The sequence below is a fragment of the Orycteropus afer genome, unplaced genomic scaffold, assembly GCF_000298275.1.
Source record: "Orycteropus afer afer isolate SDZICR_OR568_19922 unplaced genomic scaffold, OryAfe1.0 scaffold00374, whole genome shotgun sequence".
Taxonomy (NCBI): Eukaryota; Metazoa; Chordata; class Mammalia; order Tubulidentata; family Orycteropodidae; genus Orycteropus; species Orycteropus afer.
This window is the reverse complement of record NW_006921961.1, coordinates 242,893-258,716: the sequence shown is the minus strand read 5'-3', so window position 1 is coordinate 258,716 and position 15,824 is coordinate 242,893. Positions and strand designations below refer to the sequence as shown.

The following is a 15,824-nucleotide window of genomic DNA, read 5'->3' as shown; positions in this document are numbered from 1 at the left end:
CGGTGGAGGCTTTAGCCTTACACTAGCCAGTTCAATCCAGTCAGCAACTTGCAAAGTGACTTATCTCATATCTGACTGCATTCATTAAAGGGCTGAAGGCATTCTCAGCTGCGCCCTCAGGGAGAGGAAAGCATTAATTGCATTGACAGTGGTAACAGGTGTTTTCTTCTGTTACTGTAAAGCAAAGCATGCCTTCTCACTATAGGATTCTTTGTTGTTATTGTTGTTAAGTGTGATTACATACTCTTAGCTCAAAAACTGCTTATGTTCTATTATTTTCAATGTTCTTTCTCGTTTCTTAGCTACTTAAAGTCAGATTTAGACATACCTACCTGTGGACAAGGCATGAAATTATTTATACTTAAGAGTCAAAAGCAGATTCCATGTGTTTTACTCTCCTGATCCTCAAGGACGAGGACGAAAAGGCGCTTGGTTTCTCCTTTAAGAAGAACGTCTGAGCTTCTGATTTTTTTACAATTTTTCTTAATGCTTATTAGCAAAAGTCTGCCATTGTCCTGTTGTTCAGAAGTTACTTTATACTTTAGTCTTCCTACAATTTATTTATATATATCTCATTCTCTCGCCTGCTACGGAGTATATGTGTTCACCAAAATTACACAAAAGCCAAAATGAGACTCCTCTCTGGTAGCATAGTGCCTAAGGCACTTGACTGCTCACCAGAAGGCTGGCGGTTCAAACCCACCAGCCACTTCTCGGAAGGAAGGTTGGGCAATCCTACTTCCGGAGTGATACTGCCTCGGAAACCCAAGGAGGGGTCGCGATGAGTCGGGGCCCACTCGTCGGCAAACAACAACAACAACAACTCTGCAAGAGGACACAAGAGCTCCTGGAAATGAGCGGGTAGAAACTACATATCCCGGCGTGCCCCGCCCGCTAGCACAATGGATTCCTTTCGTCATCCAGGTCATGCGGCTCGGCTGCGCATTCCTTGTGCGCCGCCGGGTTCCAGCCTGGATCCTGCCCCGGGCAGAGGGCCTTTCTAGGTCAGGAAAACTGCAGTTCCCAGTATGCCCTGCCACGGGTGCGCCTGCGTACAAGAGCTGCTACAACGAGGAGCGGGTTGTTTTAAAGCGTTTTGTTAGTTCCATGGAAACCCGCGCGTCTGCTGACAAACTGAGCCGCAAGCCGATAGACGGACTGTGGGGTGAGGTTGCCGGGCCCAGGCGGGTGGGCCCGGGTCCGAGTAGCGCGACCTAGTGGGGAGAATCTACCATGGCCACTCCCTGCCGCCCACTTGACTTCTTGGTTGTGTCAAGTCTAGTCTTTTGGGGCCTAGGAACCTGAGTTATAGCACTACTGCACCGGAGCTCTGGTAGCATAGTGGCTAAGACACTTGCCTGCTAACCAGACGGCTGGCGTTTCAAACCCACCAGCCACTCCTCGGAGGGAAGGTTGGGCAATCCTACTTATGTAGTGATACTGCCTCGGAAACCCAAGGAGGGGTCGCTATGAGTCGGGGCCGACTCGATGGCACATAACAACAACAACTGCACCAGATGCCGGTGAAAGCCACTTAGGAACGAAATTTGCTTTGTCCTGCCTTCAAATGAGGAAAGGAGAATAGCTACCCGAGCCTCCTGATAAGGCCAGTTGTTGTTGTTATAAGGCCAGTTGTGATAAGGCCAGTACCACCTTTATATTCTAGGTGGGAGGTTGGGCGCTCTGGTAGTGTAGTGCCAAAGCCACTCGACTGCTAACCAGAAGGCTGGCGATTCAAACCCACCAGCCACTCCTCGGAAGGAAGATGGGGCAATCTACTTCTGTAGTGATACTGCCTCGGAAACCCAAGGAGGGGTCTCTATGAGTTGGGTCTGACTCCACGGCACATAACAACATACCTTAGCAATTTTATTATTGTTATTATCAAGCTCCAGCTCTTAAGTTTGAGGCTGTATTCAATGATATTTGCTCCTTTTCAAAAATAAAGACAGGTATGTTATAGCCTGTTTTGGTTCTCTAGAGCTACTAACAGACATACCACAAATGCGTAGTTTTAAACCAATAGGATTTTGGAGGCTAGAATTTTGAGCTCAAAGTGACAGCTCCAGGGGCTGGGTGAAAGCCCCTCGACTGTGGGCTTCAGCTCTGCCTCTTGCTCCCAGCACGGAACCTGGAGACTTATCTTAACTGAGACAGATTCTGGCTGCTGAGGCTGACAAAACCCAAGACTCACAAGTAAAATGGCACAGTTCCCAAATTACCGAGAAACAAAGCTGGCCACTAGTTCAAGTCCAGAAACAGTTTCAAGATCAGCAGACAACATGGCAGGCCACTGAGATGAAGACTAGGCCAAATGCAGTATCCAGATGTGCTAAAAATCTCAAGACCTTTTGCAAAGTGTCTTCTTATATACTGGAAGTAGACCACATCCCTAAGGCTCACAGGAGATTCCACCATGGAGTTGATTACCAGTCTCTTCATGGGGAATAGCAACATCCTGCTGCCCAGCCACTCAAAACTGGGCATAGCCTGTTTCTGGAAACTGGAGTTAGAGGCAGATTCTTGTAAGGCTGAATTTCTCAAACTATGAGCTTTAGATCTGTGGCTTGTAAGAATCTACCAAGTGGCCTATAGACCCCTTCTTTGGGCTTACCAGATGAGGAAAGACAAGCATGAGGTGTAACTGCAGTGAAAATGAGAATTTCTCTCTGATTAGAAGCCCCCCCCCGCCCCCCAAGGAGCTCTGGTGGCGTAGTGCCTAAGGCATTTGACTGCTAATCAGAAAGTTGGTGGTCCAAACCCACCAGCCACTCCTCGGAAGGAAGATTGGGCAATCCAACTGGAAGGCAGTGCATTGCATTGCGTTTGCATTGTATAGGCCCCTACTCAGCAGATGCACAGGAATCCTAAGTCTTCACCTCACTCTTCTGTTAACATGCAGTCTCTGTTGTTGTTGTTGTTATGTGCCATTGAGTCAGACCTGACTCATAGCCACCCCTCCTTGGGTTTCTGAGGCTGTATCACTACAGAAGTAGATTGCCCAACCTTCCTTCTGAGGAGCAGCTGGTGGGTTTGAACCGCCAGCCTTCTGGTTAGCCTTTGGCACTACACTACCAGAGCTCCTATGCAGTCTCTAGGTGGTCCAAGTAGTGTTTGACTATGAACCAAAAGGCTGGTGTTTCAAACCCACCCAGAGGCATCTCAGAAGGCAGACCTGGTATCCTGTTTCCAAACGGTCACAGACTTTAAAAACCCTGTGGAACACAGTTCTACTCTGTACACATGGGGTCACCATGAGTCAGAACTGACTCAGTGACAACAACAACAGGTATCACAAACACTGTGAATTTGTGTCATGTACTTAGTTTCTGATATAAGTTAATGTAGCAGTACTTTGCTGTAACTGGCTACCTAGACTTGGTGGTTTTCCTCAGAAGTTATCTTTCCCCCACCTTTCCTGCCCCTGCTTGCCATTTCCTTTACCTCCCCTCCCTTTCACTATTGCCTGTGATTAACCTGTATGAGTTAGGGATGCTTTTTGTTCCAAGTAACAGAAAACAACTAAAACAAAACAAAACAAAAAAACTATGAAGTTAAGATTGCACAATAATTTTGAAAATCGCTGCTTCAATGTAGGATACATAGTTGATAAAACAATTATTTTAGGACAGCTGCTTAAAGCTCCAGGAACAGGTAGTCCCTGACTTACGACAGGGTTCCATTCTGATGACTACATCATAAGTAGGTTTTGATGTAAGTTGAATACCTCTTTTTTTAAGTTTTCATTATTATTGCCTTTTATTATCAGTATCTTTATAAATCCATCTTTCTTTTGGAAATTGCATATAAACATCTGCAAGTGAACCTCTGAGAATGATAACAGCAGGAAATTATGTGCGACAACTTTGTATGTAGTACATATTACTAACAATAAGATGTGAAAAAAAATAGTAATAAACAGGTGATTGTAAGAGTGATTCATCATAGCTCAAATATGTCATTAAGTCAGGGACTACCTGTATAGACTTTGTTTCAAAAAGGCTAGCTGGTAATGTTAAGGTGCAAATGGCTGCTAATGAAAGATACAACTTCCTCTGCCAAGTTATAACTCCTAGAATGTGACTATTAGTAACAGAATAGACTAAATTATGATGCAATAACAAATTACCTATAATCTCAATGGTTGATAATGAAATAAAACCAAACCAAATGCCAGCGAGTCAGTTCCAACCACATGTGTTTCAGGGAGGACTGTGCTTCACAGGACTTTTGAAGCTTGTGACCTTTGGGAAGCAGATCCCCAGGCCTTTCTTCTGAGGCACCTCAAGCTGGGTTAGTAGTCAGCTGTTCAACATTTGGCACTACCTAGGTTTATTGATTGCCCACTGCTCTTGATTGCCCACAGTGGCTAACATTTTGCATCACCTAGGTTTGTTGATTGCGCACTCTGTATGCCAGGGACAGTCCATAGTTCTACTTCATGTCATCTTCACTCTGGGACCCTGGTGCACGGAGCAGGCCCTACCTGGAACATTGCCTATCACGTGGGAGAGGGAAAAGAAAGAGACAGTGAATAGCAAGCTGACTCTAAAAGCTTTCACCCACATTTAGTTGAGCAAACCAAGACACAGTCATTCCTGAGTTAAACAGGACAGGGATAGACAGTTCTCCCAGAGGAAAGGGAAGTGACTCTTTTGAACAATAGCATTACCTACCACACTAATATTGTGACTTTATTCTCAGGTGCACATAGAAACAACAATGTCCAGACCCATCCTCTTTCCAACCCACATCAATGCTACTGATTCATTCACCATACTTCAACAAAGGATGAGAATAATTGAGGAACAGACCAATTCTCTGAGAGATGACCTAGTGATGTTGGACATTAGTGATAAAAGGTAACAGATGAGAAATGAACTCTATCTCTGTAGGTTAAAGAATGTCACTTCACTGATTATTAATAAGGAATCATAGTGTGGATAGTTTGAGAGATGAAATAGGTATTTTGAAAAGAATTGAGAAATAACAGTTTCCATTTGAACATTAATCAGACAATATTTGCAAGGTATATAATTGTCATCCTGTAGTAGAACAAAGACCACGATTCTCCTAAACAAATATTTAAAGTATGTTCATTGGGATTATAAATTTTGATATTCTGTTCACCTTCAGCATTTGATTCAAAACAAACATGTAATTTTTTATGTAATTAAAAAGTTGTTTATAATTTTTAAAAGAAAAAATAGGCTGATTTTAGTCAAGGTAAGGAATCTAAAATAGTGATTTATATGAATAACTTGATCTTCATTTTTTTCCTAGATTTATTGTAAATTCAGAGTTTGCAGTCCTAAAAAAATTTCATAATTTAGAATGATGTACTCAAAAGAAGAATTTATTTTCTAGTGCTGCTAAAGGAGTTCTTGCCATTAAAAGTTGGATAATCAGTGGCCTGAAATATTTGAGTGCTTAAACAGCCAGTAGGCACCCTGGTGGCACAGTGGCTAAAGCACTCAACTCCTAACTAAAAGGTTGGTGGTTCGAACCCAAAAACCATACTGCAGGAGAAAGATATAGCAGTCTGGTTCTATAAAGATTTTTCCAGAAACCCTAAAAAGAGCAGTTCTATTCTGTCCTATAGGGTCACTATAAGTCAGAATCAATTTGATGTTAGTGGATTTTAAACAGCCAATATCCAATTTATTGGTGTAATTATCTTTAAAATTACGTATCTATTTCCTCGATGTCTCTCACTAAGACCTATAAATAGTATAATTAGTATTATGTTGTTGTTGTTGTTATGTGCTGTCGAGTCGGACCCGACTCATAGCGACCCTTCCTTGGGTTGCCGAGGCAGTATCACTACAGAAGTAGATTGCCCCATCTTCCTTCTGAGGAGTGGCTGGTGGGTTTGAACCACCAGCCTTCTGGTTAGCAGTCAAGTGCCTTAGGCACTATGCTACCAGAGCTCCTAATTAGTATTATAGTGCCTTTGAAATAAATAATTCTTTAGTAATCAAGGATTAAATTTGGTACAGATGGTGAGTATGTCACAGGAAAATTGGAACATTTATTATGACTTTGTTAAAAAATTTTCTAAGAACATTGAGTGTATTGCCTCCATGCTAACTTTAATTCGTGGTTCACCATTATAGAAATAGCATGTAATAGGTCTTTTATGTGTCATTTATCTTTATATACAAAAAAAAGTTGGCAAAAAATTCAGATTAAAATAAACAGCCTTTAAAAAGTCAGTGATCTTTATTCATCTCACATTGCTTTATGCTCTACCTAGTAGTATTCTGTGTGTTTAAGTTTGGAGGAGCCAATAGATGCTTGCAAATAGAAGGAACCTAATTTTTATGACTGCATAAAAATGCATTGCATCATATTACTGTCTTGGGATCTTTGTTTAGAGGCCAACTGGAAGCTCCAAACTCTGCAGAAGACCCTGTGACCCAGAAAGCCATTAGTCCTATCCAGAATGAAGTAGTTTGTTCAGGAAAAACAGAAATGATATGGGACATTTGCGAGTTTCTGGTAAACCGTATGTGTCGTCTGGAAAGCCTCATCCAGTCCTTGAAGATGAGCATCTTCCATCTGCAAACTGAAAAAGATCTGAATCCACAGAAAATAGGTATAGAAAGAAGAGAATCATGAAATGTGGTCTTGTGTGGGTGCTTCATAAGTTATGATTCTTTCCCTTTCCTGACCTTCTTTCAACTGCTGCTTTTCTGGGAAACAATGCTTGATGACCCTCCTATGCTATCTGGTAGCTTTCCTGAAGGATCGGCTGAATTCAATACAGGAGGAGCATTCCAAGGACTTGACGCTGTTGCATCTTGAAGTGATGACTCTGCGCCAGCAATTGAAAGTTGTAAAAGAGGAGGAAGACAGAGCACAAGATGAAGTGCAGAGGTTGACTGCCACTCTGGAGATTGCCTCAGAGACAAAGGTTTGAGTTCAGAGTTCTCAAGTACAAATTCATGGTCAAGTGTTAGCTGGAGGAGGCAGCAGAGCTGTAACACTGACTTTTAAAAATAGACGATGTTGATGTGAGGATTCTTGGTATTTGAGATTGATCTGCATTGACAGCCTAAACCACTGTGTGCCACCCAGGGTAGTTCCAGTGTTTATAGAGCACTTAGCCTTTACATGTGACTGTGGGGGTATAGGCAGATTCTGTGCTCTTAAAGAGCTTGTGTTCTAGTTGGCAGAACAAGAGATAGCATAAAAATTTAAATAGAAAAACATAAGGGTATAGCAAATCTTACAGGACAATAAGTGAATATTGCAGAATAAATGCTTTGCATTCAGATGGCTTTGAGAAGGTGAGGTTGCCCACTCCAGAATAGACTAGTCTACATAGGCTTCTGGCTGCCTAGGCCTTGAGCTGCAAGCTCCACTAAAGAGGCAGAGTGGAGGGGTGAGGACACTTGAAGATGCTCATACAGCTGTGAGCATTTGCACGGAGACAGCAAAGAATAAGTAATAGGAAAAGAAACTAGGGACCACGTTATATTGTTTGAAAGTTGAAAAGTCTTGTGAAGTAGTATATTATTATCTCTATTTTAATGATAAAAATACTGGGACCCAGAGAGAAATTACTTGTCCAGGATCACACATACCTGTCCTTTTGTAATCCAGGTTTGAACCTAAATCTTTCACTGGGCACAGTTCGGGTGTGGGGAAGAGAGAATGACTAAATGAGCCAGACAGGAGGTGAGGGTTTGTTTGGAGGATCTCAAACTCAAGAATAATCACTAGTTGGGCTTGATCCTATGGAAAGTGATTTAGATTTCCAATAAGTGACATACTAAAACTGGAAAACTAATCTGACAGTAGTATAGGGTATTGATCTTAGTGAGAAGAGATTGGAAATGAGAAACTGATAAGGAATCCATTGCATTATTTGAGGCATGAGCCCTATTCATTCTGACCTAGGGTTATTTTGAAAGGAAAGGGATATTGTGTGAAGAAAGTTAATTCTAAAATATGGTACTGGGGAGGGGCTTAAGGCAAGAAAAAAGGGAAAGATGACTCTTGAGGTTTTGTATTTGGAATTGTGTGTCCATTAATATACATTCACTAATAATAATATAAAGAATATAGTAAAAGCTGTTTTTTTCTTCTTAATTCCTAAACATGGATAATATTTTAAGCTAGAAGAGATAGAGTTATTAAAACTTAGGAATAGGCTTTATAAGAAAAATGATCTATGAATTACCGAGGAAATTTTCTCTGATCATTGAATTTTACGTAGGAGCTGGGTGTGACTAATCATTTTTTATTATCTAAAAAGGGAATTGATAAAAGTCATGGATAACGGTAATAAAATAACTATTTCTTTTTATATATCTCATTTTAACAACTGCTTCAGACCTATGATAAATATTTATAATTGTACTAAAAATAGCTTTTATAGATTGGCAGAAAAAAAACTAGATTTGAGCTGATATACCTATAGACGTTTTCTTCCTGTCATTTTAGATGATTTAGAAGCTTTTCTTCTTCTACTTTTAGAAGAATGCAGCTATTATTGAGGAGGAACTGAAGACCACAAAACGTAACATGAACCTTAAAATTCAAGAGGTAAGAAAAAAAGATGCCAAGAGGTGGTAAAACAAACAAACAAAAAAACCCAAACTCACTCCCATCAAGTTGTTTCCAATTCATAGCAACCCCTCCTTGTCTGAGGTGGTATCTCTGTGGAAGTAGATTGTCCAATCTTCCTTCCAAGGAGTGGCTGGTCGGTTTGAACCACCAGTCTTCTGGTGAGCAGTCAGATGCCTTAGGCACTATGCCACCAAAAGGTGGTAAAAACCAAAACCGAACACTGCCGTTGAGTCGAATGCAATTCATAGTGACCCCTCCTTGGGTTTCCAGGGTAGTATCACTGTTGAAGTAGATGGCCCAGCCTGCCTTCTGAGGAGTGGCTGGTGGGTTTGAACTGCCAGCCTTCTGGTTAGCAGTCAAATGCCTCAGGCACTATGCCACCAGAGCTCCCCAGGAGGTAGTAGGAGGTAGAATTGTAGAAGGCAAGTCTAGAAAGTAGAAAAGAGAGAAAGAAAAGAAGCCTTTGAAGAAGAAACTTTGTGATTGTATAGCAGGAAAAATTCTTAAATATGCTACATGAAATTCCAGTGAAATATCTGCCCTTAGGTAGCATTAAGACTTCCTTATAACTCACTATTGACTTAAAACTGGAAATAAAAATCGAATGCTCTCTGAGCAAGAAGGAAAATAGTTATCACAAAATTCCTGCAGTTTCTCATATGCTAGAGTCAAGTGGGTATCTTCATGCAAAGTCCTTTTAATCTAAAGCTGCATTTAAAATAAAATGCTTTTAATAAACCTAATCATCTAACTTTACCTCGACACTTTCATTTCAGCCTGAGTTTTAGTATATAACAGATTCGGAATTATGAAACAGGTGGCTGCTAAAAACTATTATACTAAAAATCCTCAGTTGAAAACAAAGAGAAGATTTACTGATTCAGTGTTGTTGTTAGGTGCCGTTGAGTTGGCTCTGACTCATAGTGGCCCTATGTACAACAGAACAAAACACTGCCTGGTCCTGTGCCAGCCTCAAAATCCTTTCCATATCTGGGCCCATTGTTGCAGCCACTATGTCAGGCCATCTCATTAAGGGCCTTCCCCTTTCTCATTGACCCTCCACTTTACCAAGCATGATATCCTTCTCCAGGGAATGGTATCTTCTGACAACATAACCAAAGTAAGTGAGATGAATTTTGGCCATTCTCACTTCCGGGGAGCATTCTGGCTGCACTTCTTCCAAGACAGATTTGTTCATTCTTCTGGCAGTCCATGGTACTTTCAGTATTTTTCACCAACACCACAACTCAAAAGCATTAACTCTTCTTCAGTCTTCCTTATTCATTGTCCAGCTTTCACATGCATATGAGGCAACTGAAAATACCATGGCTTGGGCTAGGTGTACCTTAGGTTTCAAAGAGACATCTTTGCTCTTCATCACTTGAAAGAGGACTTTTGCAGCAGATTTGCCCAGTGGAATATGTCTTCTGATTTCCTGACTGCTGCTTCCATTGGTGTTGGTTGTGGAACCAAGTAATAGGAAATCTTTGACAACTTCAGGCTTTTCTCCATTTATCATAATGCTGCTTATTGGTCCAGTTGTGAGCCATTTTCATTTTCTTTACATTGAGGTATAATCCATACTGCAGACTGTAGTTTTTAATCTTCATCAGTAAGTGCTTCAAGTCATCGTTACTTTCAGAAAGGAAGGTTGTATCGTCTGCATATCACAGGTTGTTAATGAGTCTTCCTTTGATCCTGAAGCTGCCATCTTCATATTGTCCAGCTTCTCAGATTATTTGCTCAACATACAGATTGAATAAGTATGATGAAAGGATACAACTCTGACATACTCCCCTCCTGATTTTAAACCATGTAGTATCCCCTTGTTCTATTTGAGCTACAGCCTCCTGGTCTATGCACAGATTCCTCATAAGATTAAAGAAGGCTAAAATAAATAAAAAGATATTCTCTGTTCTTGAGTTGGAAGACTTAATACTGTTAAAATGTTAGTACTACCTGAAGCAATCTGTAGATTCAATGCAATCCCAATCAAAATTCCAATAGCTTTCTTTACAGCAATAGAAAAATGAATCTTCAACTTTATGTGGAATGGCAAGAGGTCCCAGATAACTAAAGCAATGTTGAAAGAGAAGAACAAAGTAGGAGGACTCATACTTCCTGATTTTAAAATATATTATACAGGTATAGTAATCAGAACAGCCTGGTACTGATATAACGATAGACAAATAGACCAATGGAATAGAACAGAAAGTCTATAAATAAATAAATAAATCTAAATATCTATAATCAGTTGATTTTTTACAAGGATGCTAAATCCATTTGTTGGGGAAAGAATCCCTTCAATAAATGGTGTTGGGAAAACTGTATTTCCACATACAGAAATGAAACAGGATCCATGCCTCACAGCATACACACAAAAAACCTCAGATTTCATGGGGTATCTGGACTCATTGCCCTAACAACGTGTTTAGTGCTTCTGTTCTACCTCCTAGTTCGTTGCATACTGCTTAGGAGCTTAAAAGCTTGCAAGTAGCCACCCAAGGCACAACAATTGGTCTCTATTTGCCTGGAGCAACAGAGAAAGAAGAGGAATAGGAAGAGGTTATGGAATATGTGGTTAATTGCCTCATGGACTGCTTCCTTTGCTATGAGACCAGAGAACTGGATAGTGCCTGGCTACCATTACTGAATGTGGTGCTCTGAGATAATCTTTAAAACTTAAACCAAAAACATGCCTGAACTCTTCTTAAAATACCAAACAATAGTTTAGCTTAATTTAGTAAAAAACGTCTGATTTGAGCTCTATACTCTTTTAAGAACTATATATAATGAAATCAAATTGGACAGGAAAGATTAGACAGGAACCTCAGGGGGCAATGAGTTTATGTTACTGGGGGAGGAACAGCTCAGAAAAGGAGGATGAGAGTGTAGAAATGGTTTAATTGGTGTATGTTTCATGATGTTTATTCTCAAGAGCAGCAACAAAATACAATTTTTTAAAAAATACTGTTCTGCTGAACATGATTGTGAGTACATCTTTCATTGCATTTCTGATTAGGGTCTCTGTGAGTCAGAACTGACTCTGCAGCACCTAACGACAACAATAACAGCAAACACATGTAAACATACATGTGCAATTTGGAGAATGAAGTATACACTTACGTAATAATCACTTGCATTTAGAGAAAAGAATTGCATTATGTAACTCCCATCTAAGTTCTAAAGGCTCTCTTTACCTCATGGTAAAAGAGACTCTTAACCTTCTTTATATCTTTGTCTGATTCATTGACATTCATTGGTCATTATACCCAAATTCTTGAATGTCAGTTTTTTCTACTCTTTAGCAGTTACTTCGTGATTTGTTTAGAGCTTTTAAAGTACAAAATGGAAATGAAAGAGCTCTTAGAGGTTTGCTTTTACTACTATGGAATAAGAAATAGGTAGATGAAGAAATCAAAATAAAGGAACATAACAATAAAAAAAAAATTTAAAAAGCCAGAATTAATAAAATATATATAATAAGGCACTTTACTACTATTTGCCAAACTTTTTTGGACAACATGTTATACCCTGCAACATCATACACACATACACATATACATGTTACTGTGTGCCATTGGGTCAATTCTGACTGACAGCAACCCTGTAGGACAGAGTGGAACCACCTCCTAGCGTTTTCTAGCCTGAAATATTTACAGAAGCCGATCACCAGGTCTTTTCTTTAGAACCACTAGTGGGTTTTAAACTGCTAACCTTTTGATTAGCAACTAAGTGCTTAACTAGGGCTCCTTCATGTATGCATACATATATACAGATATTTCATGGAACTTTATTCTTATGACTTGCTATGCATTCTGATTTTTTTTCCCCCTTTTTTTTAAAGTGCTTCTTGCATCTTACTAATGGGTCTTGATACACATTTGTAAAACAGACTTATTCAATAGGAAGATAAAAGCAACAAATTTGACTACCTTTTTTAAAGAGGGCATCCATTAGAGAAAAACAAAGCATGTTTCTGAATAGTTATAAAAGAATGAAGAATGTTTGGGGGTGAGATAACACTCTGATAAATGTCATGGTGACAGGTCTTTGTTAAACTGGTGGGATGTTCCGTTGGTCTTGCTAACTGCAGTGTTGCTCTGTAGCTACGGAGGCAGCTGTCTCAGGAGAAGCACCTACGGGAGTCTCTTGAGCAATCTGGATCAGCCATGCTCCTCAAAATACAAGAAATGGAATCAACGGTGGAGGCGGAGAGAAAACAGGTAGTGAGATTTTTCTCTCCTTGTTTATGTTAGGGAAGTGAAATGAAAAAAGAATAACTGATACTTTGCCTTTAGGTCTATAATTTCACTAATTTCCTTTAGATTTGTTAAATTATTTACTTTTTTCTTTTAGTAATCCTCTTTTAACACTTAATACAATTTAAAAAATATAGATACAAATAAGAAAGAACCCTCATACTGTTTAGTCTAACCCTCTTAATTTCTAAATGAGGAAACTAAGGATGGGGAGGCTGATTTGTTTAGAGCTTCACAGAGGTGAAGTCTTGGCTCCTGGCCATATTGATCCCCATATACCATACACTATCTGTTAAAGGCATTGCTTTTGGAAGGTGTTGCCCTGGTGTTGTATTATATGTCTGTGATATAGATAGAAAACAAAGGCAAAATTGAGCTAACACTTGAATCTAAGAAGATCAGTAAGTAAAATAATCCCCAATGTGTTCATACTGCTGTTTTCAATTCTCATTATTTATTTTACCACAATATATTTGCCTTCATCATAGTTGTTAGAACTGTCTACATATAGTTTAGAATATTTTATATTCTAAGTGCCCAAGACAATTAGTAGTTTCAAGCTAATAGCTGTAACTGGATTCCATAATCTTTATCATTTGAACCAATGGCTATCCTTCACAATAGAATTATAAAAGGGAATTCACAGTAGGAATTTGCAAATGACCTTTTATTGCTATTACCTGCATGGTTCAGTATGGTAGCCCTAACCACATATGGCTATCTAAATTTAAATTAATTAAAATTAAATACAATTTAAGATTCAGTTTCTCAATAATTCTAGCCGGGTTCCAAGTGCTCACTAGCCATATGCAGCTAGTGACTGGTGCAGTGGAGAGTGCACTGAGAGTTCTGTTGGACAGATCTGCTGTAGACATTGCACTTTATTGAGATCTTTCACTGTAGCATATAGACAAACTACTATTTCCCCAAGTGACAATAAGATTGCAAATTCTCATTTGCACATGTGCAATAGAGTGGTTCATTAGAAATCTTTGCCTTGTAGAAAAGGAGTTTCTCTTATACAATTTCAGGTGCAAGTTTTGCAGGAAAATTGTATTGCCCTACGAAATTCTATACAGACTACCCAGGCACTACTGGTACAGGAGCAACAAAGAAAAGAAGAGTTGGAAGCTGCTACCTCACAGCTCAAGTGTGATCTAAGTATGAAAATAAATGTTGGAAATCATACTATTGTTAGTTCTTTGAGATTTCATGTAAAAACTCTTGCCTACATTCTTGAGGTGGGAAATCTTACCTATATTTCCCACAGTCCTGAATGTAAAAACTTGCTAATTTCTTTTCTCTCTGTGACACTGAAGAAAAAAATGGATGTTGGTTATAAAATAGAATTTGACCCTCTTGATTATGAGTTGTTCTTTATTTGGAGAGTTTTTTGTTTGTTTTTTCAAGATATTTGGATTGTTTGTGGACTTGATTTTTTTAGAGACCTAGATTTGATATTGGATACTAGAACGTTAATAAGTAAATAAGGGTATTTATCTTTGCTAACTTACAAATTCTAATCATTTATCATGACAGACATCCATTCTTGAGCTTATCTATTTCAGTTAACTTATATTTGAATAAATATGTGATTGTAAGGTACCTAGAGAGTATTTAAAGTAATCTCACTTAACAGATTAGAAAACAGAGGACTCAAAGGCACAGAACTAGGGGAGGAAAAGTCCAGGTTTGATCCCAGGTTTATTAGATTTATGCTGCTTTGAACCCACCAGTTCTTTATCATCCACTGTTGTTAATGCCATTGTAAAGCAGTTTTCAGACAGTCAGTCTCAATGACTCAAAAGACTACAAAGAATTACAGTGCAGTGTTTCATGTGTGAATAGTACTTCCTGGTTACACAGAGCTTTCACTTAAATTATCATTTATACTCCTTAAAACTATCCTTACTTCTCAAAGTTACAAAATGAATAGTGATGAAATGAGGCCTGCATCTGGATCTTCTAACTGCAAGTCCAGTGTTTTACTCTACTTTGTGGCTATATTGGAGATAGAAAGTACTAAAAGAAAAATGAAATTATAAAAATTATAGAGCACAGGGTAATTTTTTTTTTTTTTTAAATAACGATTTAGGTGGAAGTTTACAGAGCAAATTGGTTTTCCATTCAACATCCATTTACTGCAATCTCCACACTAGAACAGCATTCTTTCCACTTCCCTGTGGCCACCCCTTCCCTTCATTCTTCCTTCTTACTCCAGCCTTCCTAGCTCTGTCCCTGGGCAAATGCTAGCCTCTTGATCTCATGGGCTTGATTGTTCGTTCTAATGAGTGCATACCCTCCTGATATTACTGTTCGCCTTATAGGCTTGTCTATCATTTGGCTGCCAGTTGAGCCACAGGGCTTAAGTTCAGTTCCTAGCTTTAAGAATGACTAAGGGCCACAGTCTCGCAGATTCCACCAGTCTTCATCAGACCAGTAAGCTTGGTCTTTTTTTTTATGATTTTGAGTTTTGTTCCACATTTTCTCTGACTCTATCCAGGACCTCTTATTGTGATTCCTTTCAGAGTTGTCAGCAGTGGTAGCCAAGCACTATTTAGTTCTTCTCCCTCTTTCATTGTTAAATTAATGGACTTTTCAAAATAGTTTAACTTTCTGATCCTTCACTTATTTCAAATTAGAAGTTACTTCAATTGGAATGAGTGTTGTTGTTGTTGTTGTTGTTGTTATGTGCTGTCGAGTCGGCCCCGACTTAGACTCATGTATTTGAAAAGTGTAATTTTTTCTAAGGTTTATCCTATATTAAAAAGCTGGTTTTTATATGTTTTACAGTTTTCTGATTTTAGAATATTTAAATGAAATAAAATGTATCTTTATATCAGAATTCCCAAGTGTATAGTAGAGCTGACAAGGGGCAAGGTTATGGTCATTGCTTGGTCACAGCCAGCTACCCAGAGGGACCGAGTGGTTGATCCTGCAGGCTTGGGACCATGGTCGCAGGGGACATCAAGCTCAATTGGCATA

The 15,824-nt window shown here is 39.2% G+C and overlaps 1 protein-coding gene across 1 annotated transcript in view; it reads left to right on the top strand.

Annotated features, from left to right (window-relative positions):
• The first annotated feature begins 927 nt into the window (after positions 1–927).
• The window catches only part of CCDC150 (coiled-coil domain containing 150), an 88,959-nt gene continuing 74,062 nt past the window's right edge, over positions 928–15,824 (top strand). Inside the window, exons 1-7 of the mRNA XM_007953145.2 lie at positions 928–1,165; positions 4,697–4,862; positions 6,378–6,598; positions 6,738–6,916; positions 8,485–8,553; positions 12,687–12,803; positions 13,871–14,000. Coding sequence (XP_007951336.2) covers positions 928–1,165; positions 4,697–4,862; positions 6,378–6,598; positions 6,738–6,916; positions 8,485–8,553; positions 12,687–12,803; positions 13,871–14,000 — 1,120 coding nt within the window. The remainder of the gene's footprint in view (positions 1,166–4,696; positions 4,863–6,377; positions 6,599–6,737; positions 6,917–8,484; positions 8,554–12,686; positions 12,804–13,870; positions 14,001–15,824) is intronic.